The sequence below is a fragment of the Apteryx mantelli genome, chromosome 2 (genome assembly GCF_036417845.1).
Source record: "Apteryx mantelli isolate bAptMan1 chromosome 2, bAptMan1.hap1, whole genome shotgun sequence".
Classification (NCBI taxonomy): domain Eukaryota; kingdom Metazoa; phylum Chordata; class Aves; order Apterygiformes; family Apterygidae; genus Apteryx; species Apteryx mantelli.
The window spans coordinates 76,713,951-76,736,895 of NC_089979.1; the positions used below are offsets into that span (position 1 = coordinate 76,713,951).

General features: G+C 41.9%; 1 protein-coding gene across 2 annotated transcripts in view; it reads right to left on the minus strand.

Annotated features, from left to right (window-relative positions):
• RIPOR2 (RHO family interacting cell polarization regulator 2) overlaps positions 1-22,945 on the minus strand; it is a 74,919-nt gene that overhangs the window by 6,863 nt on the left and 45,111 nt on the right. The window contains exons 8-18 of one of the 2 annotated variants that reach the window (XM_067290916.1): positions 22,595-22,658; positions 18,215-18,258; positions 16,665-16,790; positions 14,587-14,735; positions 13,428-13,557; positions 9,607-10,296; positions 6,761-6,945; positions 4,722-4,890; positions 3,083-3,218; positions 1,961-2,122; positions 256-414 (exon numbers count right to left, since the gene is read on the minus strand). In XM_067290916.1, the coding sequence (XP_067147017.1) occupies positions 256-414; positions 1,961-2,122; positions 3,083-3,218; positions 4,722-4,890; positions 6,761-6,945; positions 9,607-10,296; positions 13,428-13,557; positions 14,587-14,735; positions 16,665-16,790; positions 18,215-18,258; positions 22,595-22,658 (2,014 nt within the window). The remainder of the gene's footprint in view (positions 1-255; positions 415-1,960; positions 2,123-3,082; positions 3,219-4,721; positions 4,891-6,760; positions 6,946-9,606; positions 10,297-13,427; positions 13,558-14,586; positions 14,736-16,664; positions 16,791-18,214; positions 18,259-22,594; positions 22,659-22,945) is intronic. The other variant, XM_067290917.1, reaches the window with a different exon arrangement.

The window sequence follows — 22,945 nt, forward strand, 5'->3', positions numbered from 1 at the left end:
AAAAAGCAACTCTTTCAACATAATTGTTTCCCATTCTAATATGGAAATAGAAATTACTGAGGATGTGAGTGCATCAACTCTTTCTTTGATATGTACAGCTGTTTAGGTGCAGCCATACATAGCGTCCAAGGCAATTGCTTGCCTTCTTTCCCACTTCTTTTAAAAAAATCAAGCTAAGGGCCAAACTGTTTTGTGCTGACCTCAGAAGGACATCAATATATTTCTCCTTTAGCTTTTAAAATTTATATATCCTACCTTCTTTTGCAAGCTGCAGCAAATAGCTTCCAAGGTCATTAACACTGTGGCTGGCAAAATAGTTGTAATATTGAAAGACTGTTATGATTTCTGAGGACATACTGGAGTAGAGGACGGGCTCTGTTCGGTCCAGGATCTGAGACACCAGAATTCTGAAGACTGCAGGCAGCAGACAAAAGGATGTATTAGTGAGAACAGAAACTGATGGCAAAATCCCACAGTCCACTTGAAAGTCCAAAAGAAAGAACTGTATTTTCAAAGCCAGATACCTCCCAACATTTCTAATCTCAACTATAGGCACAGCTACTTTCCCTCTGTCTAGCCCTCATCCCTAGATAATATCATCGTGAGCTAAGGACTAATTTCTGCCAGTTTACAGGTGACAGGGAAGCCCAAGTTAGACCATGCTCCTTTCTGGGTTGCACTAAGAATTGAAACCAGATCTTGCAAGGCCAGTGCAGCTTCTTATCCAATACAGTGTCCTTCCTAACCAAGCAGTATAGTGAATCCCTAAACACATATCCACATGCACTGCCCAATTACACCTCATTAATGCCACTGAAGTAGGGGAGACTTGCTTAGAAGCAGAATTTGGTTTTGCTTATTTTTATTTTCATATATAAGTGTGTGGCATGCAGAAGGCTAGCTTGAGATACACTGTTTGTGATTTCTATAGCATGGAGCATGAAGGAAAACACGATCCTGTGTAGGCACCTCCAACATAGGTGCTCATATCTGAGCAAGTCACTTTATGTTCCCATTATAGCCCATGGAGAGCCAGCCAATATTACTGTAGTTTGAGATGTGGTACATCCCACTCCAAATAGGAAACTATATTCAGATAAACTTACTTTACTGTGTATGGATTTGATCCAAATGAACTGTAATGGGGCATAGACTGTTGGATATAATAGCATTTGCTTAGCACTAGTAGCTAAATTTACTGAAGCCTAAGGCTGCACATCGCTGAACTTTTCCCTAAATTGTTTGAGCCAGTTTGAACAAGGAGGGAACAAGGAGATAAGAAAGTAACAAAACAGCTTCAACAATGGTAAGTGAGTACCATAACCCCGCCTGGAGACAACAGGGAAACCAGCCAAGAGCGAAGAAGCTACTACTTGTCGAGCAATCGTTGGTGGAACAAATCGGAGAATGGACAAAGAGCTTAACCCATAGGGGTATGAATACTCAGGGAATTTTCCATTTGGGGTCCCTCTGAGGAGGCACCCAGCTCAAGCTGTAATATTAATAAAATCATCTTATAAAGAATTATTTTGTATCTTTTGGATAAAGCGGAAACCTAGAGTTGAACCCTGTTGAGGACGCCGGATTGAACAGTTTCCCTAACATAGACACACTACAGATACCTAAAATTAGGTGAAAGGATTCCTGCTTCACTGAATTGCCTACTAACCTGTATTTAGGAATAAATCTACTTTCTGATTACTTCATAAACCTTAAAACAATGTTTTCTCTGCTGCTGACCTCACCTTTTTCTCCTATTCCAATCTAATTATTTGCGGCCAAAATTGTTTGAAGAGCTGTGGCATTAATTTTCAGATGAAATCTTGGAGCCACATCCAAACAGACCTCCATGGGGTTGGAAAAAAGCAACCAGAGTTGAGTAAAGCCCAGCAGAAAACAAATATACCCAATTTGTCTCCATTCTAATGACAAATACAATTTTTTTTGCAGCAGTTTGTACCTGTTTCTGCAAGCCCTGGACATTCTTCATTCACAGTGGTGGCAAAATTGATATCCAACTGCTTCATCATCTTGTCTGCAGATGTATGATACACTCCTGAAGGACCAGTACATTTTGTCCAGAAAGCCAGTAATGACAGCTTCTTGTGAAACTCTGGAATTGCTAGAGAAGAAGACAAAATGAATGGTGAAAGAAAGTCATGCTGAAAACATTGTGTTCCTAAAAATAAAATATCGTAAGTGTGGAGGACTACTGACCTCACTAACTGACAGTTTTGTTTGGTAGTTTGCCCTGTGTTATTAATTTCACAGTGCATGGTCATGTGTTCACCCCAAGACTGTAATGTGTTGCTTCCGTTTGCCACAGTAGGATGTGAGAAAATTTGTTCCTGATCCAGTTCAGGGCACTGATGTCTCATTCTTTTAAATACCATGAAGTACTAGGGGAATATAGCAAATGGTCTGAACACAGGACTGGGACCCAGGAGCTGATCCTTGTCCTAGCACTGTTTGTGGCCTTGAGTAAGTCATTCAACTTTGCCTCTGTTTTCTGATTTCACAAAAACAAAAAATGCCAAGGTGTATTTACCTATCCTGCCAGAGTGCTCACAAAGATGGGTAACTGAGTGTATGTCAAACTCATCCAAGGTATGAAAATAAATGCAACAAAAGCCATACAAATAGTTCTTTATTGAGATGACTGAAAACAGTCTTCTGGATAAACCATCCAGAGAGTTGTATTATATCTCCAATACTATAAGGCAGATCCCATCTTTCCTCAGGAAAGAGAGGTGGTGAGAGAATTGGGCTCTTTTGGAATGGCAACATCCCCTCCCCACTGCAGCAATTCCTTTTGTCCATCTTCTGCACATCAAGCAGGATTAGGATCCCCATATTCCTTTCTCTTCTGCCCTCTTTATTTCTGGATACCAGTGCTTAGGCTAGAATAAGGCCTCTGACCAACTTTGGTGACTGAGGCAGGATCTGTTCGTAACTGTGAGTCAGCCCTTGCTACAGTGGAATTTGCTGTAGTCACAGTGCGCTCTGTACAATGAATATTTAAGCAGATACACATATCCAAACAAATCCATGTCAGAAGGAAACCCCCTAACTTGTCTCTTACCATCAGTAAGGGAGGTGAGGTTTCCCAAGTTCTCACTGCTGATCTCCGCAATATTCTCCATCACTAGAATCTGCCTGGATAGCTTATCCAGGAGGTCTCTTGCTACAAATGGTGTTTTACTGGAGAACACAATTTGCTGATGAAAACAAGTGGGAAAGGAGGAAAAGGAATTATTGAACTGGAAAAATTCAGGAAAAAAAAAATCCCTCCCAAATTCCTGGCACCTGACAAAGTGCAATGGCAAATTCGTCTGGAATCTCCTTAACTTCAAATATTTTTTGTCTCTGTGATATTTTATGGTCCCTGTTGATAACCGTTACTGCTTATATTTTTAGTATCTACAGCCAGATCCAGGCACTTAAGTATCCAAGTACCATTTTGCATAAGTTATTTCTGATTTATGTGCTCTGCTAAGCTAAAGGAATCCAGCTTTGAGAACCTTAAGGCCAGAAAATATTGTTAGTTTGATTTTTGCATAATATAGGCTATGGAATTTCAGAACACATCTGCCAGCAAACAGACCATAAATTACTCTCTTTCTGCTCTGTTTCAGCTCTGATCAACTACCCAGGTGCCTTTATTAATTTGGTGCTTTTCCCATGCTAACATTTCCTGCTGCTGAGATCTGCATTTTCTTCAGCTGTCCACCTTATTCATATCAAATCAGCTCAGTGTGTGGACAGAGAGTTCCACCTTGTCTTCCCCCACCTGTATATTTATTGTATACTCTTTTATTTAAGCCAAAGCCCTCTTCTTGTACTTGTGAGGCAGCAGCATCTAGCTCAGCACTAAGGATACTGAAATGAGGATTTCTCTGCATTGCTTCAGTGGGGCCTTTGGAAATAAATACTAATTATATCTAACGCAGGAAAGTCAAACTGTAATAAGGAAGTTGCAGTATGTTTTGATTCAGCAGGAAAACTGTGATGCCCCTGCTTGCTGTAGCAGCTTGCTAGAGATTTAAAATCAGATTTGTTGTGTTCAGGCTCTGAAAAACCCCGCTGAAAGGTTGTGCTAGTCAGTCATGAGCACGGATAGACAATTCTGATGTCCCACAGAGACTGTCATGCATCCACTCTGTTTTAGACTCCACATATGGACAATTTTAAATGGAGATTCTTCTCCACTTCATATGCAGAAATACTTTTTTGCTTTTAAACATCACTGTCTGGGACTCTGTTAAAGTAAATAGTGGAGCCATGGGCTTTTAATTTACCTCTGAAGACATGAACTGACTTAACAGGGAACCGCTCTCATTGAGGATCTCTTGGTGAAACCAGTGGAAATTTCTAACACCTGGCAATGCCTGTTTCCTGAGGGAAGCAGGTCTGGCGAGTTGCCCATCATTCTTACTGGGTGGCATCTTAAAAATGCCTGGTAGTTTGTATGTCTGATCTATTCTGAGATGGGCCAGGACTGAAACAATAGAGACTTTTCCAATTTGGGATGAGAGGTGTCACTGGAGCAGCTTTTGGAGAGGTTTTCACAGTGGCAGCTACAACTGTCCCAGCCCTGAGCTCTTGCTGCCTCCCATGAGCAGTGCTAACCTTGGCAGCCAGCTCGTGCCCTATGTCATTGGCACACAGGTGCCTGTAGGAAAGATTAAAAATATATGCCCAGAATGAGCTGGCTCTGATACCTGAATGAGCTGTGTACAATATTGCAAGTGCTTAACTATGGTTATATCAAGGCTGTCACTTCCTGTGGTCAGTGGAAGAGGACTGCCAGCAACGCTGGTACCAACCCCCGTGTCTTCGGTGAGAGCTTCGCTGAGGTGGCCTCTGGCTTCGGGGTGCTCTGGCCTGTAACTGTTAAGGGAGGGAGGTCAGTGAAGGGCTGAGCGCCTCCTTAGCAGACAGAAACACACATTCACTCAAAGTGACTAGCAACAAGCACAGCAAGAATTGCTGAAAGCAGTGATCTGGAACCAAACAGCCCTTGATAAGCCAGAAACCATTTAATGAATACATCATATCACGAATTAGCAGTGTTATCCTCAACTAAGCGCAGAACAGTTGTATGCACTGAGAGGACAAATTTCTTCCATGGTGCCCTGACTTGTTTGCCTTGAACGATGCAATACCCTCACCATCAAGTCTTTCTAACCTGCAATTATTATTGCTTGGTGGTGAAAATGTTTTCTTCCATCTGTAGATAAATTATTTCCCAAATTGGCCTGGACTAAGCAGCATTACAGTTTGTGCCATCTCAAGCATTAAGCTGTTAAGAACAAATCTGTTGGTGTTTTCCTGGTGCCAAATTTAATGCTCAGTGTAGAAGGAAAGGAAAACCACTGCTGGAGTAAGAGACATGATGTTTTCATATGCTGTTTTAGGCACAATGTGAACAGCTAAGTTTGCCAATAGTTTCTGTAAGAGCATAAAGCTATTCTCACTGTGTTTTAAATCATTATTTCCAGCTTTGTCTTGTTGTACAAATGGTCCTCCCTATGTCTAAATGCGAAGCCCAGGCTCAGTCCCTGGAAAGCAAGTGTATATGGCTGCAAGTTGAAGTTTGAACACCTGCAGTCTTTTCACTGAGTCACACACACATCAAAAATTGGAAGCAGGAATCTGCGCTGTCTAGGGATGAGCCAGAGGGGAAAAAATGAAATTTTTGCTTCTAGTTTAACTTAAAAATTTTAGTTAACTCAAAGTTAGTTTGTAACTAACTAAAACTTTTGCCGATTAAACTAAATTTATGCTAAAGTGCCTGCTTAAAGCCAGATCCTTAAATCAATGCAGTTTGAGCTGAGTTCAGAGTGACAGTTTAGCAAGCCACATAATTTTCCAAGTTCTTCTTCCCACCAAGTCTTAATCTGGGAAGAGAATATGCAGTGAGATGATGGGAACTGAATGGTGCTTGCTTGTTTGTACTTGAAATCCTTTTAAACTGGCCATGATAAGCTGTGAGAAGTATAGCTCCCTTCAAAGAAAGTGTGGGGCCTTAGGGAACCGTCCTTCTATTCTGTTTTCCAGTTCCATTGCCACGCAGGTACCTGCTGGACATCGTGTCAGTTCTGAGGGCACAGACATGCTTTTAGGATCTAATGATTGAAACACAGCTTCTTTAGGTCACATGGCAATGACAGACCACAGCACAAACAAAACAGGGTTTTTTGGTGCTTTTTTTTTGGTTTGTTTTTTCTCAGAAAGACCAGAAGTGATGAAAAAAGGGCACATAACACGCAGGGCCATGAACAGAGTACCAGTCATCACTCTTACATTCCAAAGGAAACCTACACCATGCTGCTTAAATCTGGCCCTGTGTTATTGTTACTGACAAGCTTAATCCACTGCAAAGACTCATTCGGCTAGAGAGAAAAGACAAGGGGGGGGGGGAAAAAACCACAGAGGAATTAGTAATTACATCCAAACCAAGGAAAGCCAGGTCCAAACCTATGTCAAGGAAGAGGTTCTGCCAGTACTGATGTCTGGTTAATTTAATTTACCCTTCTCTTTTGGGGGATAGATTGTACGTATTTGAACAGGAAAAAAATATCCTGGAAGCTAAAGATTTTGTATGCAGCAGCCACAGGAAACCCTCCGACCCTATAATCTCCTCAAGGATTTAGTTTAGTCTTCCTTGAATAATGTGTGCACCAGAATCCCCTGTTAGTGACAAAGAGCTGGTACATCAGTTTTGCTTAAGCACAGCTGGCAGTTGCTACAAACTTACCTATGCTTCTCAATCTCAGTATCTGAAAATACTGAGTCTGCACCTCCTCCACCATTACAAACCTCCTCACCACCACCATCCTCATCATCAAAGTCAGAGGTGTTCAGGAAATCAAAGCTTTCTAAAGCACTTTCAACTGTTAGACTTAAACTGGAGGACCTGCTTCGGTTTACTGCTGGCTTGCACTGCAAAGGCAGAACAAACCAATGAAAACCCCAAATATTATCTACTAGTAAAAAAAAAAAAAAAAAAAAGGATAAAGCTTAAAACTTTCAAACTCTTCGTTTTATTTTCAAAACTTCATTTTATTGAGTGTTTTGTTTCAAACCTTCATATTCATAGTATATACAATCAGTATCTGAGAACTGAAAAACCCTTCCCTTCTTCCTCCCCATCCCATCCCCTCCGCCTGCAAAACCCTCAAAGGTAAAATTCAATGTGTTTTATAGAAATGAGAAATACATCTTGAATCCAAGTGACACAGCTTTCAACATCCTCCAAAAGGAGACATGGCAATTAATGCACTGAAAGTTGAAAAGGGAAAGCACATTCCATAATTGCTATTGTAGGTACAGAAGCTTAGTTACATGTATCCAATTATACTATCAGATTTATTCCTAGTGTAACTCCAGTGGAGCTTAGCCAGGAATGAATCTGGTCCCATATCTGCAGGTTAATGCATGTTACGAGAGAACTTTTGTGGGCTTTGAAACCACATAATATCAAGGCTCATTACGGAAAAAGCAGTCATGCATCAGCAGAGAGATTCCTAAGTGACAGAAAAAAGCAATACTGTAACTTGGAAATTAACAGTGCTAGAGAGGGAGGAAACCATCCTATCGCACTGCTGGGAAGACACGTGGCTGAAGCCTTGCTGTTGTTGTAAGAAGTATCAAAGGCCTTGGTCCCATGTGGTGATTCATACAGACATGCCCACAGAGTCGCTTTCAGGGTCATCTTGCAGGATCAGATGCCAAATCAATTACTCGAAGGATCACCTCCATCGGTTTGTGCAATGACTTCTGCACCCCTGGCACTACGTGATAACCTGATCAAAACAGCCGGGATCCACAGGTGCAGTTCCAGAGCAAACCTTCAAGTCCTGAGTAAGAGTCAGGACTTTGACTCAGCTTGTAGAAAGAAATGAGTTGGCATTCAAGTTCAGACTCAAGGCCAGATGTGAACTCTTCTAGAGCTTGAGGAGGCATGGAGTTTGTTTCTAATTCATTCGTACATCTATAATTTTCATATGTTAGCATTTATGATGTTTTACACCTTAAAATGACGGTACAATCATTAAGTGATCAAACACTTCATCCCTGTGACATAGGTAGGGGTTGTATCCTGCTCCCCCTGCGGTACTGACACTCTTAGCTACTGTTCCTTTCAGGGCTGGTAGTGCAGCTTCTTCAGGCAAAAGCAAACAGCAATATATAGGCTTCTCATTTTCTCTTCCCATTTGATATGGCCAAGAGAGCTTTCTTCAGCCACAGCGGGATTCCAGCTCAGCCTTTTTGCATGTAGAGCCCGGCATTGCCTGGGCACTCAGAATTGGGGATGCTGAGTGTCAGTCTGCAAGCTAATCGATAGGCCACACGGAGACATAAAACAGATCTGGAAGAAGTGGCTGTCTCCAGTGTGCAGGAATCTTGTCTGCACTTGTCCATCCTTCTCTTTCCCTCCCCTCTCTCCCACGTCTGTCTCTCTGTACCTTCTGATAAAAGGAACATCAGTAAACACTCTCTATTGCCCTTCTGCTGTTTTGATAGCTGATATCTTTATACAAGTTGCAGAGCAGCCAAGAAATTTAAAAATAATAGTACTGGTTGCCTTGTCTGCCTGAACCAGCTTGGGATATAGTGCAAGGAGCAGGGGCTGTGGGCTGTTAAAAAGTACTTAATTTGGGAAAATACCATGCAGCTGCAAGCACCAATGGAAACAAAGATATAAACCAAGTTAAAAAAAAAAGGTAACGCAGAAGGATAAATGCTTCCTTCTTTCCTTCTCAGCTGTGTTTTTAAATAGTGAAGCTTAAATGACTAGCAGACCAACCTGCACATGAATATGAAGCATTTGAAATGAGTATTTCCCATATAATACTCTACACAATACTGTGTCATGAATTTTTGTTTATGGTGCAGATATAAGTCACAATGATTGGCAGTAAACATATTAACAACACACATGCAAAGCCCTTTTCTTCTTTCTAATTGAAAAACCCATTCTGTCCATCTTGGTGTAATGACAGGATGTCTATCATTTAAAAATTGACAGGGAATAAAGGAAAAGGCTTGGAAAAAGCCAGGTGATGTGTGAATGGCAATCTTCAGTGAGCCTTGTGCTCCTAAATTACTTTGGCAATTTAGAAAACTCAGCTTCTAGGGCTACAAGGCCTGATTCTCAGCTGGTGTAGCCTTGCACAGCTCTACTGGATTCAGCGGTGGTATGGCAAAGTACACCCACTGAGGATGTGGCCACAGATTTTAAAGGCAGAAGGTTGGCTATAGTCTGATCTCGTGCATGGCACAAGCAATGGACTCACAATGATTCTGCAGAGAAGGATAGAATTTAATTACTCTCTTTTATGAGACCTTTTTCTGCTGCCCCCAGGTGCTGAGTAGTTTAATAGATCCATTGCTTGAGGATATAAGGTTATGGTAAGCGCATTGCAGACAAAAGTTTGAAAAGCAACACTGTGAAAGGATGCTCCAGGCAGGAGCAAATCTATTGCTACTGAGGAATTTTACTGATTTCCAAACACCCTGCTTTGATGTTTGCGATGAAAGAGAAGAGATCCTATCCCCTCAGATTTTCTTTAGGGTAGTATTTTCCGAAAACATACTCACTTTTAGGATGTCATCCAGATGCATCACTTCTTGGTCCAGGTCCTGAAACTCTTTATACTGCTCTTTGTGTGGCTCAAGAGCTAAGAGAAGCCCCTGAAAAGCTTCTTCTATACTTCCATCGAGATAAGACTTATATCCTTCTGATTCCCCACTTATCGATCCCTCACACGGCAGCCTCTCTGGGGTCACGGGTGCCTCTGCTGACGTAAGCCTTTTCACCAGCTGCTTTGTGATGTTGCCCTCATAGGTATCCAGTTCCACTGGTTTTAACTCTGAACCTTCATCTGTGTCCTGCAGGAGAGACACCGGGACACTTGTCTCTATAAAGACACTATCGCTCTCGGCATTGGAGGGTTTTTGGCAATCTTCAGAAGCTGCCCTTGGAGTTGCCTTGTTCTCAACCACTGCTCCCTCTCCCTGGGACTTCAGGTTCCTAGTCTCAGGGACTGAGTCTCTGCAGGAGTCAGTGCTGCTACAGTCCAGGCTTGAGCTTTTGGAGGACTTGAGAGCTGGGTGTTGGGCGGGGGTAGCCGTGATATCAGGGCTGGAACTGATATGAGCAGAAGAGGACTCTGCTGAGTTGGCAGGGGACAAGCGGTCTTCATAAGGCAGGTCGCCAAAAGTGAAAGAAAGAGGCCGCTTCTCAGTGGTTGCTGTTCCATTTTCAAAGACATCATCTGGCAAATTCGACTGAAAAGATAACAGAAACTTGTTAAAATAGAGAACATGTTTTCCATGTAGCACTAGACAGAGGAAAAAAAGAGTTTGTGGCTGGGAAAGAAAAATGCAAGGAAAGAAATTAAAGAAACACTTGAGACTTGAGAAATGGGAAAAGTATTTCAAATCCAACTTTTGCTTTCATTTGGCAGAACTCCTGATTTCAGTGGGAGTTTTGCCTGCCCTGGCAGGACTGGAAATCTTGGTTTTAGCATCTCTTTGGGGGCAGGGTAAGCTGAGAGCTCTAATAAGTGTATCCCAAAAACAAAGATCCAAAAACTGCATGTCTTATCAGATTGACTCAGTCAACAATTCCATTCCGCTGTTTTGCTTCCTGATGGATTATGTATCTTTTTAATGGGGTTGTATTTAAGCTACCTTGTATACATTTTTGGACCCATTATAAATTTCCATTGTGTTTATTTTCTAACTTCTAAAGTAGCAATCCCTAAAATGTAAAACATTGTTCCAATGGTTGCTCCAATGGTGCTCCAATTGGTTGCTCCAATAGTTTCTTTTTTATTATAGCATTTTAGTGGTCAGATTACTACACTATTTCTTTTCTGTTGAAAGTATTTTCTGCATATGGCATGGCTCTAATAACTGTTGAACATGAGTTACACAGAACTCATGTTCAGCATGAGTTTCCTTCTGAAAGGAAACAGCAGAATATGTGTGGTGGTGTATTGACAGGACACTGATGATCTAGAAAATAAAAAGAATTTACAGGGACCCAAACTGATCAAGCATATCTCAGTTACATATGTTCATATCTCTGAGTGATGTACAGGGAAAACTCACTGCAGGAGTTGCAACCTACCATGATAATCTGACCAATAGATTTTACTTTAATGGACCTTATGTATAATTCTCTTACCGCACATTGGACAGTATGAGAATCTCGCTGCTGACTTCTTCCCTGTCATCAAGTTTGAACCATCCCAGAGTTGTAGTACAAGTATTATTTTAGGCAATTTTTAAAATTGAGAAAAAAGGGAAAAGCAATAAGGGTGGGAAATATCAGACTCTATCTGGAGCCAGAATGTAATACATCAAAGCCTGCAATTTCACACTGCTGGATTCTGAAGTAACTTTTAGCCTTTGCTATGTGGCACACTCATGCAAACACACAGCACAGACGAAAGGCAACTACTGTTTTGCTGACAATTTGCTGGAAAGAACTGTAGGCATTCATACCTTGGCAAGGTTCATAAGGTTAAAGTGTCCAAAGCTTGCATCTTTTTCCCAGCACTATTAGCAGCTTTTTTCCCTAACCATAACTACGTTCAAAGGTTCATTTCTTTTATCCCCCAAATGGGTATGCTTTTAGCTTCTCTTTTACCACTGAAAGTCTCATTACTAGGCAAATGTAGAACATCAATCACTGTAGCAGGCCATCTTTTACAAATATTGTGTTGGCTTGTATTCCTGTCCTGCCCTTCACCCACAGATAGTTGGCTTCTGATCAAAATCCCTGTGAAAGGGAAGAGGAACCTTGCTTTAATGTGAGCAATATGGGCTCACAGTCATCTTCTCTCCTTTAATCCATCAGCAAAAGTGAGTTGCAACAGAGAACAACACATGAAGCATGCATGGAAAAGCAGATGCATAGGGACCAAAAGACTCCTTCACCAAACGAAGACCAGGACTCACATATAGCTCTAGCCCTGCTTTTGGGCTTAGCCTGAGCGATGGCAGGTCACTGAAAGAGCGACTGCGCCGAAGCTTGTCAAAGAAAGTTTCTTGCAGAGCATCTAAGATTGACAGCTTTGGCCTCTCTTGCAGAGGATGCAGCCATTTCTTCAACAATTACAGCAAATAAGGTGTGAGGAAGGGCAAGTTAATTGGATGCTTTGTACTAAAGTACTTAAATGACAGGCATGAGATGTAGCACTTGTAGGTAAAATTCATATCTGTACAGAAGACCTATTCAGCTCAATATACAGTCCTGATTAAGCCTTCAGAATCTGATTCATGCAAAATGTAAGAGCACCTTGTGAGTATCTTCACTGTAAGGGCAAATGTTACCATGGGATAGATTAAACAACCATTACAGCAACATTATTTTTAACTACTGTTACAAAATGAACACATATTTTAAAAAGATTATGCAAGTATTACAGCAGTCAAGCAAGAACTGTAAGTATGTGACGGGCGAGTGAAGAGTTAACAGGACTGAAGTTTGTCAATTGATATGCAAAAGAACTGATAGGCACATCTTGTGTGCAAAGCTGTTGAACAGAGGAGTCAACAGGACTAAAGAAGTCTACCAACCGATATGCGATATGTGCAAGGATTGATATGTGCAAGGCTGCGAAATGATTAACAAGACTGAAGAGGTCTGCCACCTGGAATCTGCACGGACCCCCGGGGAGGGAAGAAACAATACGGAGGTGTTGTGGTCTTGCCTCGCTAGCAGGGTCCCCCCAAGCAGACCAACAGTGCTGTGATTGTGAAACTCGCAAAAAGTCAGCAAAAGCAGTGTTTGCCCAGAGCCCCAGCCATATAAAAAGAGAGTTGGGAGCCAGGAGAGTTTGAGCAGGGACGGGAACGTGACCTGATCATCCTCTCCGGCTGGACCGTGAGTATCCCCCCCCCTCCCCTTTTCCTGGGTCGCTGGGTTAAGGTAACTCCTCGAGGCTGAGAGCCCTCTCACTGAGAGAGTGAACAAGAAAGCTTTCAAGTAGGGATAAGCAGTCCTTCCAATTAATAACGCAGTAATCGACAGTTTCGAGTTATCCTTTCTAAATTAGTAATCGCATTATTTTAATGGATGTTACTAATCCAAGAACTTGTGTGAGGAAATAAACATTTATTATTACTATTATTATATTACTGTCTCAGTCGTTGCTATCGAACCTTCATAGCATGACAGTGTGACAGTATGCAATAATTGGCGATAGAGCATTTTAAAGAGTACAGGATCATCGTCACCCTCTTTCAGGATTAACAGCTAGTGATGCACTTGTTTTATAAGTATTTGCAAGGGTGTCCTGCTGAAACCAGGGAGAAAAGCTTATATGTGTAAAGCAATGAAGTGTTTGCTGTGTTTGAACGGTGCTAGGGTTTCTCATTATAAAAACACAAAGCTGAACAGAGCTTACAAAGAATGAGTGGTCCTTGAAGGTTGGCGTTTCTGGAGTGCCTTGGCTGTACATGGACATTCTTCTTTGGAGAGCAGATGCCTTGCTCACATTTCCTGTGGAGGGGGTCAAGTCTTCAACATCAAATGGGCTACAGACACACAAGCAGGAAAAAAATTGTTAGGCTGAACTAAAAGGAATTTCAGGTCCATGGAAAAGATTTTTGAAAAGGCACTTTATTAGCACATCAAAAACAAGAGGTAGCGGTTCTTTTACTGAAGTCTTTAAAAGAAAACATTGTTAATTACACAACATGCTCAGAAGTGCATTTTCATTTCTGATAAAAGTGTTCTACTCTAAGAAATCATTTATGTAGCATAGTCTGATGCAACTCTTATCACATGAAGAATATTGTTGGATTTGAGTTGACAACTGTCATACATAATAATGAGAAAGGTGCTCGACTATTACTAGAGCTGTTGCATTATAAAGGAAACCGGTAGGTGTTAGGGCTGGATTCACATTTATTGCATTATAAGAAATAACATAAACAACTGTAAAAGTTATAAGGTTCAATGCTTCTTTAAGGAATGACACTTACTTACTTCATTAAAGAGCTGTGAGAATTAGGCATGAATCTTAACATTATCAGCCTATGCTTATTGCTGCAAACAGGCAACACTAAGAGATTTCCCATCATGCTGAAGCCACATATCAAGTCCATAAAAGCTAGCTTTTAAATCCAGGCCAAATTTTGATCTTAGCTATGCTAGTGTAGATCCAGAGTTTTTCCACTGAATTTTACACCAATATTAAAAACTTTAATGAATATATGAGGGTTCAATCTTATTCCTTTATTGAGTTTGGGGGGGAAGTATATATTTTAGGCAATTATATGACCTCTCATCACTATCTATTTTATATATCTTATAATGTAATTGCTCACTATCCCTATTATAGCAGCTGAAGAAACTAGGCACAAACAAATCTGTCACAGATAATACAGGGAGCTTATGGCAAAGCACAAACTATTCCTAGTCTCCCAAACTCAGGCCACAATTCCTTCCCCATTTGTCTTACCAGGAAACAAAAAGTAAAGAGTCCATATAGACCTCTTCTGTTAGTTAAAGCTTTTTTTACAAGCCCTTAACCCAGTGGCCAACCAGCCAGTTTTACTTACTACCAGGTGATTTCAAGGTTCAGCTTTATTGTGCCAAGGTCATTAATGTCTACTGCAACCACCTGAGGTCGAGCTGCAAACAGGTCTTTTGTTTCACAAGTAACACTTCCTACAAGGATGTGAGTAGCAAGTCCTTTAACTTCTATGACCTGCAAGAGAAAAGAATTGGGTATCTAGGACACCACACAAGGTATTGTAGTTCTTAATTACAAGTCAGTGGTTTTGATTTTCTTGCCTGGACCATTTGTTAAAAGGCTTCAAAATATGATTGTGTCTGTTGTATCTTAGCTGAGAGAAAATACATATAAACAAATGCATAGTTGCATATACTTGTGCTTATAAAACACAGGCATAATTTCTATATTTTCCTTGTGTTCTTATGGGTGTCAGAAGAGAACAACCATACTGGCTCAGACCAAGGGTCTATCTAGCCTTGTATTTGTTTTTTTTGCAGTGACTGTAAGTGGACCCCAAGGGAAGAGTAAGAACAGGGAAAGCATATTTGATGTTTCTCCCTCTAATACTCTTTCAGCTATTGACAATTTTCATCTTGGGGTATTTCCTGATGTAGTTTGTCTGCTTAGTAACTCCCAAAGGAGCTCTCTTCTATGTATTTGTCCCATGTAACTCTGAACCCATTTAACTGTTTGCATCTGCAACGGCCTTTGAGGAGTTCCACAGATCTACTAATGAAAAACCACCTGCATATGTGTTTTTATAATAAGAGCAGAACATATGACTATCCAAAGTTACACATATATTCATCTGAAAATTCAGAGGGACAGTTATGTATGCAGCTCCTATATACAAACACACCTTTGGCTATTTGCTTGAAAGTCAGTTCTTGGATCTTTTATGTGAAAGTGTTTGTAGAGAGTCCATAAAGGGTGAGAATATGCATAATAACTTTAATATATCTGTAACTCTCACTTACTAAAAGAAAGGGTTCTTTACTGACCTCCCACCTTATCAGCCATCCTGTTAGATTCAGGAGAGCCACTCACTGTGTGTCACAACTTGACTTTCTATGAAAACTTACTGTCTCATACGTTCCAGGTTATTTTGTTGGTGGTTTTGATGTTACTTGCTTTTTGTATGTGTGAAGGCTTTGCAGTGTTTAAGTGGGACGTTTCCCTTGAGCCTCTTGAGATGCTCCCTTGTTTAAACTGCCTAAACAGGGATGTCTGGCATATAATCAGTGGCAATTTTCAGATGGGGGTCAGGGAACAGGTGTCTTTGGATTGGAAGTATGTTGGAAGTAGGAAAGAACATGGCTTTCAGCCAGGAGAAAGCTGTGTGGAGAGGCCTGAGGGAATGGAGCGGTGGTGGGGAGGATGCAGTGTGTGGGGAGGAGAAGTTGCTGCTGACTGCTTGGAGTTGCATGAGTGGTTCTTTCCCTTTGGGACAGGGCAGAAATCAGAGGGCAGAAGAGGCCAGAGGCATTAAGAAATCTTGGGAACTGCTGTGCTCTAGAAAGCTGCAGAAGAGTTGCAGTGACTCTTTTACAGGCTTCTGTCTTGTGAGCAGAAACTTAGCAGCACAGACGGGTGGAGCTCTACTGGATCTCTGGACTATTCCAGCTTATGCCCAGCTGGCTCTTAAATGCATTCAAATTATAGGTGCCTGTGTTTCTCCACCCTTAACAGATACCATTCTCTTATCTGAGTAGTAACAACAGACTCATTAGGAATGGGTATTTTGTTTTGAGGTTGTTTTTGTTTTTGCCTTAGTATTGCTGGCAAACAGGTTTCTAGTGCTCTCTTACTTTGCTGCAAAACACATCAGTTGTTGAAGAGCCAAGTTGGCCAAGGGTTGTGTTAGTAAGGTTATGACGCCCTCTGGGGAAATATAGGCCAGGCCCTCCCACTGGGCTCCCAAACCGGTTACAGCCTTGTAGCATTTAAGACTGGATAATATTGTATTGCTCAATTCTAGTAGATGTGTTGGAAATGCTAATGATGGCTCATTTCCACAGAGTGTAATGACCTGCTTCTGTGTGTTTGCTGATGACAAATGGTGCGCCAAAAGGCAGCCTCGATTCCTGCCTTGCTTGCAGGCAAAGGAGTTGGCATGCTCACCTTAATGGAGATCAGTCCAACGATGAGAGGGAGGAAAACCATTTCTTCTCCATCCCAGCTTTGCTTACCATTCACCTCTATTTTGCCCTTCAGTTTCCATCGCTGGCGACCATAACGCATAAAAATCTGAGAAAGAAAAGCCATTTTACGTTCTTGACAAACCTGTTTTCTCAATACACAAATATCGTAAATGGAATTGGGGAACGGGTCTGAAATGGGTCGGAAGAATTAGTGGTATAGACGCTGCCCTTCTGCTTCCCAGCGAGTCAGAAGAAAAATCTGTCCTGCAGGATCTCTGCCCCTGAGCTCTCCTAATTGCTTCTTTCAGTAACGCACGCCTTGCCCCAGCTTTCATCTACATCTAACTAGATGACTCATAAGAAAGAAGCTGCAGGAGTTTTAATTCTCTTTACAGGGAAAGTGGCAGTGAGGGGAGAAGAGGAGGGGCAGCAGGAATTAATTTTCTTTCTTCCTCCCCCATAACACCTACAGCTTCCTGGTCGTGCTGCCTTCCTGGGCAGGAGAGGACAGGTGAGCTGTCAGCCGTCCTCCTTCAGCAGCCTTGCCAGCCACTGCCAGCGGTGGGGAAACCTGACACAGAGCAAGATTTTGGCCAGGTGGTCATGAAAATTAATGAAACCCGTACTGTAACAACACGATTTGAAGTGGTAAGAGCAGCAAGTTAATTCTCAGCTGAGCGGCTGGCTAGGAGAGAGCAGCATCAACTAATCAATCCTGCCCGCACAGAGGAAGCACAGGCTGCTTGTCGGGGTGGAAACTGGCAGGGGAGACCTGTCACAGAGAGTGAGAAGGGGAGCAAATGAATTGGTGATCAAGATATCTGGGAAGTACAGATTGCGGAGAATCCATAATTGAGCCACTTTAAACTTCTTGCAGGTTTAGCTTTGTTCTGGATAGATCTGGATTTTTTTATTTTATTTTAATCCCTCTCTAATTAATCTGCTCTTGATGTTTTCCACTGGAACAGTGCAGTGACCTTAGGCAGTGATACGACTGTACAGTGTGCAGCATCTGCATCTCAGGAAATGGTTATTCTTTGTCTTTCTGCTACTCCACTTGATGATGAAGTAAAACCTGTGTGTCCAGTAAAAGATGCTGGCAAGGATTTGTTCCATTTGCTCTGCATGCTGGGAGGGGGGAGATGCTTTTTCTCAGCAGAAGTGGAAATGCCTGTCAAGAATAAGACAGAAGCATGCCCTCCTTCTGGAACACAGCTAAAAATAAGTTGTGTGTGTCTTTTTGTGTCCTTTTTTTTTTTTTTTTTTTTTTAAAGCTTGTAATTCTCTGAATAACTGTCATCCATTGCTCTTTATATAATTTTCAGGTCTTCAGGCATATGTCCTGATATAGGCAGATATAAAGAGAACAGGAAAGTTCTTCATAGAACATGCAGGGAAAATAATAGCTATTTCTTGGAGTGTTGATGCTAATGAGCTTTAATCATTGCTAGGTAAAAAAAGTGATGGAAATCTATCTTCCTTTTTGCTCTTTTCCTATTAAATAAAACCTTAAAAAGATCACAGACATACCTCGTATTGATCTCCTGGACACAGACGAGCAAAGCCGGCCAGACCTGAGAACGAAAGATGTAGGGGTGATGTTGAGAAGGGCCCCCCCGGCCCCGGCCGGCAGCAGGGGGCAGCAGCGCCCCACCGCGGGAAGCCCGAGAGGGCTTATTTTTTTTTCCTTAAGCCCCCTTCCTATGCTAGTGCAGAAAACACGGGTACAGCCATCCCCACGCCTTCGAAAACCAAGACCGCTCCCCCCCCACCCGCAAATCGTGACTGGCTTAAAAACTTCTGTCCACAAATTCATTGCCTTCTGGATTCTTGCATCTCAAGAATTTACATTTTCCAGCCGTTCCCTACCAGCACAAGAGCAAGAAGTCTCTATATAACAATTAAAGAAAAATAAAGTTTCATGGCATCATCTGGCTTTGGAGACCGAGCTTAACATCCTTCCTATCGTGAGGTGTAGGGCAGCCGATGATGAATGCGTGCCGTTTAATGCTAATCGGACTGAGTTACAAATTGTAACACAGACTCCTTTTTAGGACTGCTTAACAGAGACGGCAAGTGAGAGAGCCTCCCTCTGTTGGCATTTCCATATCATGCTCATTCCCATAGTATCTGAGTATCTTTCAAGAGAAAGTGCATTAAGAAACGTGGCTGACATCGGTAATGAGAGATTTATCCTTTCAGCCTCCCCTCGAGAGGGGAGAAGCAGTGCAGCAAAGCACTGGTTTGGGTATGTATTTGCTTGATTTTTGTAAAGGGGGAAGGGATGATGCTATTTCTATATTGACAGTGCACATATGAAATGGGAAGCTGCATGAGGCTTGTGACCATCCGGAGCTCCCAGGGAAGTTACCATCCCTCTCCCTGTGAATTCCGGTTATGTCCCTCTCCTGGCCTTGCAAGCCACTTTCCTACAGGGTGCAGCTGATGGTTTTTCAGTAACCAAGTCCTCATTCTCCACAGGAGAATCTTACCTTTCTCACAGATCTCTTCATTGGGTAACTATTGCATTTGTTTTGGTTTAAAAATTCACTTTGTTCTTTCCAGTGGGTCTTACTGTTTTTATAAAATGCCTTGGCCAAACGTGTAGGTGTGTTAAAATCAACACAGGTGAGCTAAACCCTAGTGTTGGCTTTATATATTGGACTAACTTAGTCCTACTAGGTGGACTGCTGGATCACCTGGATTCCTGCATCCAGTTATGGCCTGTCCCTGTGATCTGCCAATCTGTTTCTTTGATCAGAAAATTTTTTCTTCAGTCATCTTGCAGCTTTGCAAAACAAAGAGGCCCTTGCTCAGAGCTCATATTACCAATTCCTTTCTAATTTATTTACTGTTTATAAATAATTTAAACTTACTAGCACTCCACTGCTGCTTCTCTCTCCCTAGGCATCCTTTTATAAGTGAATTTGATCTCCGCTGGGACACCTCACTGAAAGTATCTGAGGAAAATAAAAGGCCCTTTCTTTGCTCAGTGGATGGGTGTGTGTGTGTGTGGGGAAACGTGGTTCAAAACCACATGCACACTGTCCTGGATCAAGATCTGTGAGAAGTGTCTGGCCTGACCAAGCAGAGGTTTGGGCAAAGAGACACAAAGGAAGCAGTAGGGGGAAGTAAATCTGGAAATGAGCTCTTGCAGCAGTCAACTCTGGCTTAATCTCTTTAGCCTGAAGAAGAAGAGGCTAAATAGTGACTTGATTACAGGGTACTGTGTACTTCTATAGGAAACAACTTCTGGATAACTGAATGGCTCTTCAGCTTTGCAGACTGAATGTACAGCAAGAGCCAATGTCATACAGCATACCATATATATATATATAAAATATCATGCCACTCTAAATATCACAGCTGTGTAACAGCAGCATCTGAGATGTGTAATGCAGAGGGGATGGGCGGTTGCTCCTGGGAGGTCAGTGTAATTCATTAGGGGATAGTGTCATTAGGTGGCTGTGGTAAGGCAGCAGTGCATTAGCCTTCTCCATCAGCAGGGCCATCTGGAGGGGTCAGGAGGCCCTGGGTCATTCGTGTAGTATCTACAACTCTGTTTCTGTGCAGGGAGCTGGATACTTTGGGCTTTTATGCTTGTTCTGGGCTCGGCATTGCAGAGACCATGGTGTCAGTGCTGCGTGTTGGCATCACGTGCATGGTAGGTCTGGCCTGCCTGGGAATGGTGGCTCTTTTGAGGTCCCCCTTACCAGTCAGGGGCCTGTGCTCTTCTCAAGGTTAATGTCTTGCTCTACCTGTTTGAAATGGCTCGACATTTTACCTTCCGCTGTTCCTGCGCTTCAAATGAGTATGGGGCGCTCCCCTATATGTCATAACAGGATATACAGATTCCATACAGGGACTTCTAAATTTCCGCATTGGGTTTCCCCTGTTTAATTTCAACAGCTAATTAATACTGAACAATAATCTGAACCTGCTGGCAACCTTATTATCCGTATTTTGGAAAATGATTAGGATTTTTTTTTAAACAATATCAATCATAAAAACACAGCGTAGGCCCTTTACTTCCTGACAGCACTGTGTAGGTTGGCTTGCTTTTAGTGAAAATGACAGGATATAAAATAAAAAATAACTAGCACTGGAATGACTAGGAATGGATCAGCTTTGGGAGAGGAGTACTTGGATTTCACCATTAGATCCTAAAGTTAGCTGGGTATGCTGCAGTATAACGTAAGAGGGAAGCTCACCGCATGATCTGTAGACTTAATGCTAGAGCTGTTTTGCAAGCTTTAGCAATAACAGTGGCTGGACTGAAGATTCCTAAGAAAAAGTATCTAGATGGCAATTTTAAATGTCTTAATTAAAGAATACTTAATGATACGGCATTTCTCTTTAACTGTTATTTTCTAATTGGGGGTCCTTCTTGTTATAAGAACTGTATTTTGAAGTAGCTGTCCTCTGCTTATTCTCTGCTTTTGCACGTGGAGGGCAGTATCTGGCTTCTCGAGAGCCCTTGAGCCCTGCTGGAGGATTTGGGCATACCAAAGAGAAGGAACAAGACTTCTTACCCTTGTCATGTGTGATACTGTGACGTCCACTGCAGCTTGTGCTGCCGCAAACTGAACATTGCACTGCGTTTACAAGAAGCAAGGAAACGCTCCTAGGACACGGCCTGCCGCAATTTCCTTTCCGCACTGCGTGGCCTCGTGTTTGCTTTAGTGTGTCCACGCGGCTGTTTTGTTGTAGGTCTTTGTACAGAAATAGCTGGCCCTTTCTCTGTGAGGCCATCTAGTAACTTTGATTTCTGCCTATGCATCTTTGACTGCCTTTCCAGCAACTAAGAGTGGGGGCTTTAAAACACGAGGTACTGTGCTGTGGTGTGGAGTTAGAGTGAGCTAAGCTACTATAGCTGCTGCGCTCGGTTTCTCTATTACAGGATCAGGAAGTAGCTATTTCAACTTGATCTAAGCTAAATCATGTCTCATGTATTGCAGCCATTGGACACAGTCCATTCACATCTCTGACAGGGCAGATGGAAGCAAAACCCCGTATAAGGCTTGTGAGCTCAAATAGTCCAATATCAATGTTTTTTGTTTTTTACTTTTTTTTAGTGAACTCTTATCAAGATTTCAAGCGAAAAATTGTGAGTATAGAGTGCATGTATGTTTAGATCAAGATTTAGTTCTACAGAATGATTTTCATGCCAGTGATTGAAGAGGGTAATGGAATAATAATAATAATAAAAAAATCCCACAATTTTTTATTTGAGACATTTAGTCTTAAAGGGATAACAGCATTTACAATACCTAAGGATTCACTAAGATCACCTAAAAGTATATCTATGTCATTAAAGCAGGCTTCAGGTAAAACTGTTTCCACTGTATTCAAACCCACCAAATCCTCTGTTATAAACACAAGGAATAAAACTGAAAGATGAATTCCACCCCTGAGCTATCTAGGTGTTTCAGTGGTAAACTACTCCCAGTTCTTTGCTTTTTTTACATTTGCTCAGAAATTATTACAGTCAGAATCGGCAAAACTAAAGGACTTGGAAACAGCTGGTGTCAAATTAAGGAAGGATTTGGAACTTCAGCTCCACAGGCACTGACATAATTTGCTAGTTATCTTCTTAAAGGGTTATGGAAATAGAGGCAAAAGGTACAGCTGCCTTTGAAACCGAACTGCTTGGGCTATAGGGAGGAGTGTTTGAGGGAGCCTAATTAGCCCATCTCCCTTCAAAATGAGAAGAATCATCTCAGAAAATCTCTCTGTACAACTTCTATGCTCCTAGCTACGTGATCTGTTCCACTGGGTGTAGGTGTAAGTGGGGGAAAACCCAAACCTATCATAAGTACACCTAAAATTATTGTGCAAATGCTCTTGGTAACATGCACAGAGAGGTTTATTCTTTATGCAGGAAGAAGGGAAAGGTGAAAAGGCACTTACCTTTCATCTTGATGCAAAACTCCCCCAATAGGTTTTCCAGCTCTGCTTCTATGGTACACATGTTCTGAGTTGGAAGAGAGAATACAGAGGTCAGACAAACCCTCTGCTTTTTGTTTTTTAAGGTCTATTTGACAAGAAAAGATTCTATCATGCAGATAAAAGATATTTTGGAGTAAAATCAAAATGCCAGAGTCATCCTTGCTGTTTAGCTAGATCTGGCCCTAAAGATGGCAGCTAAGCTGTGCCTGCTAGCACCAAAGCTGAATGTAACTCTGTGATCTTTTTCTGTTGCTTTCTAATCCTCACGTTGGCAGAAGGAAGCTGTGGCCCTTGGAGTAACCTGTTCACTGT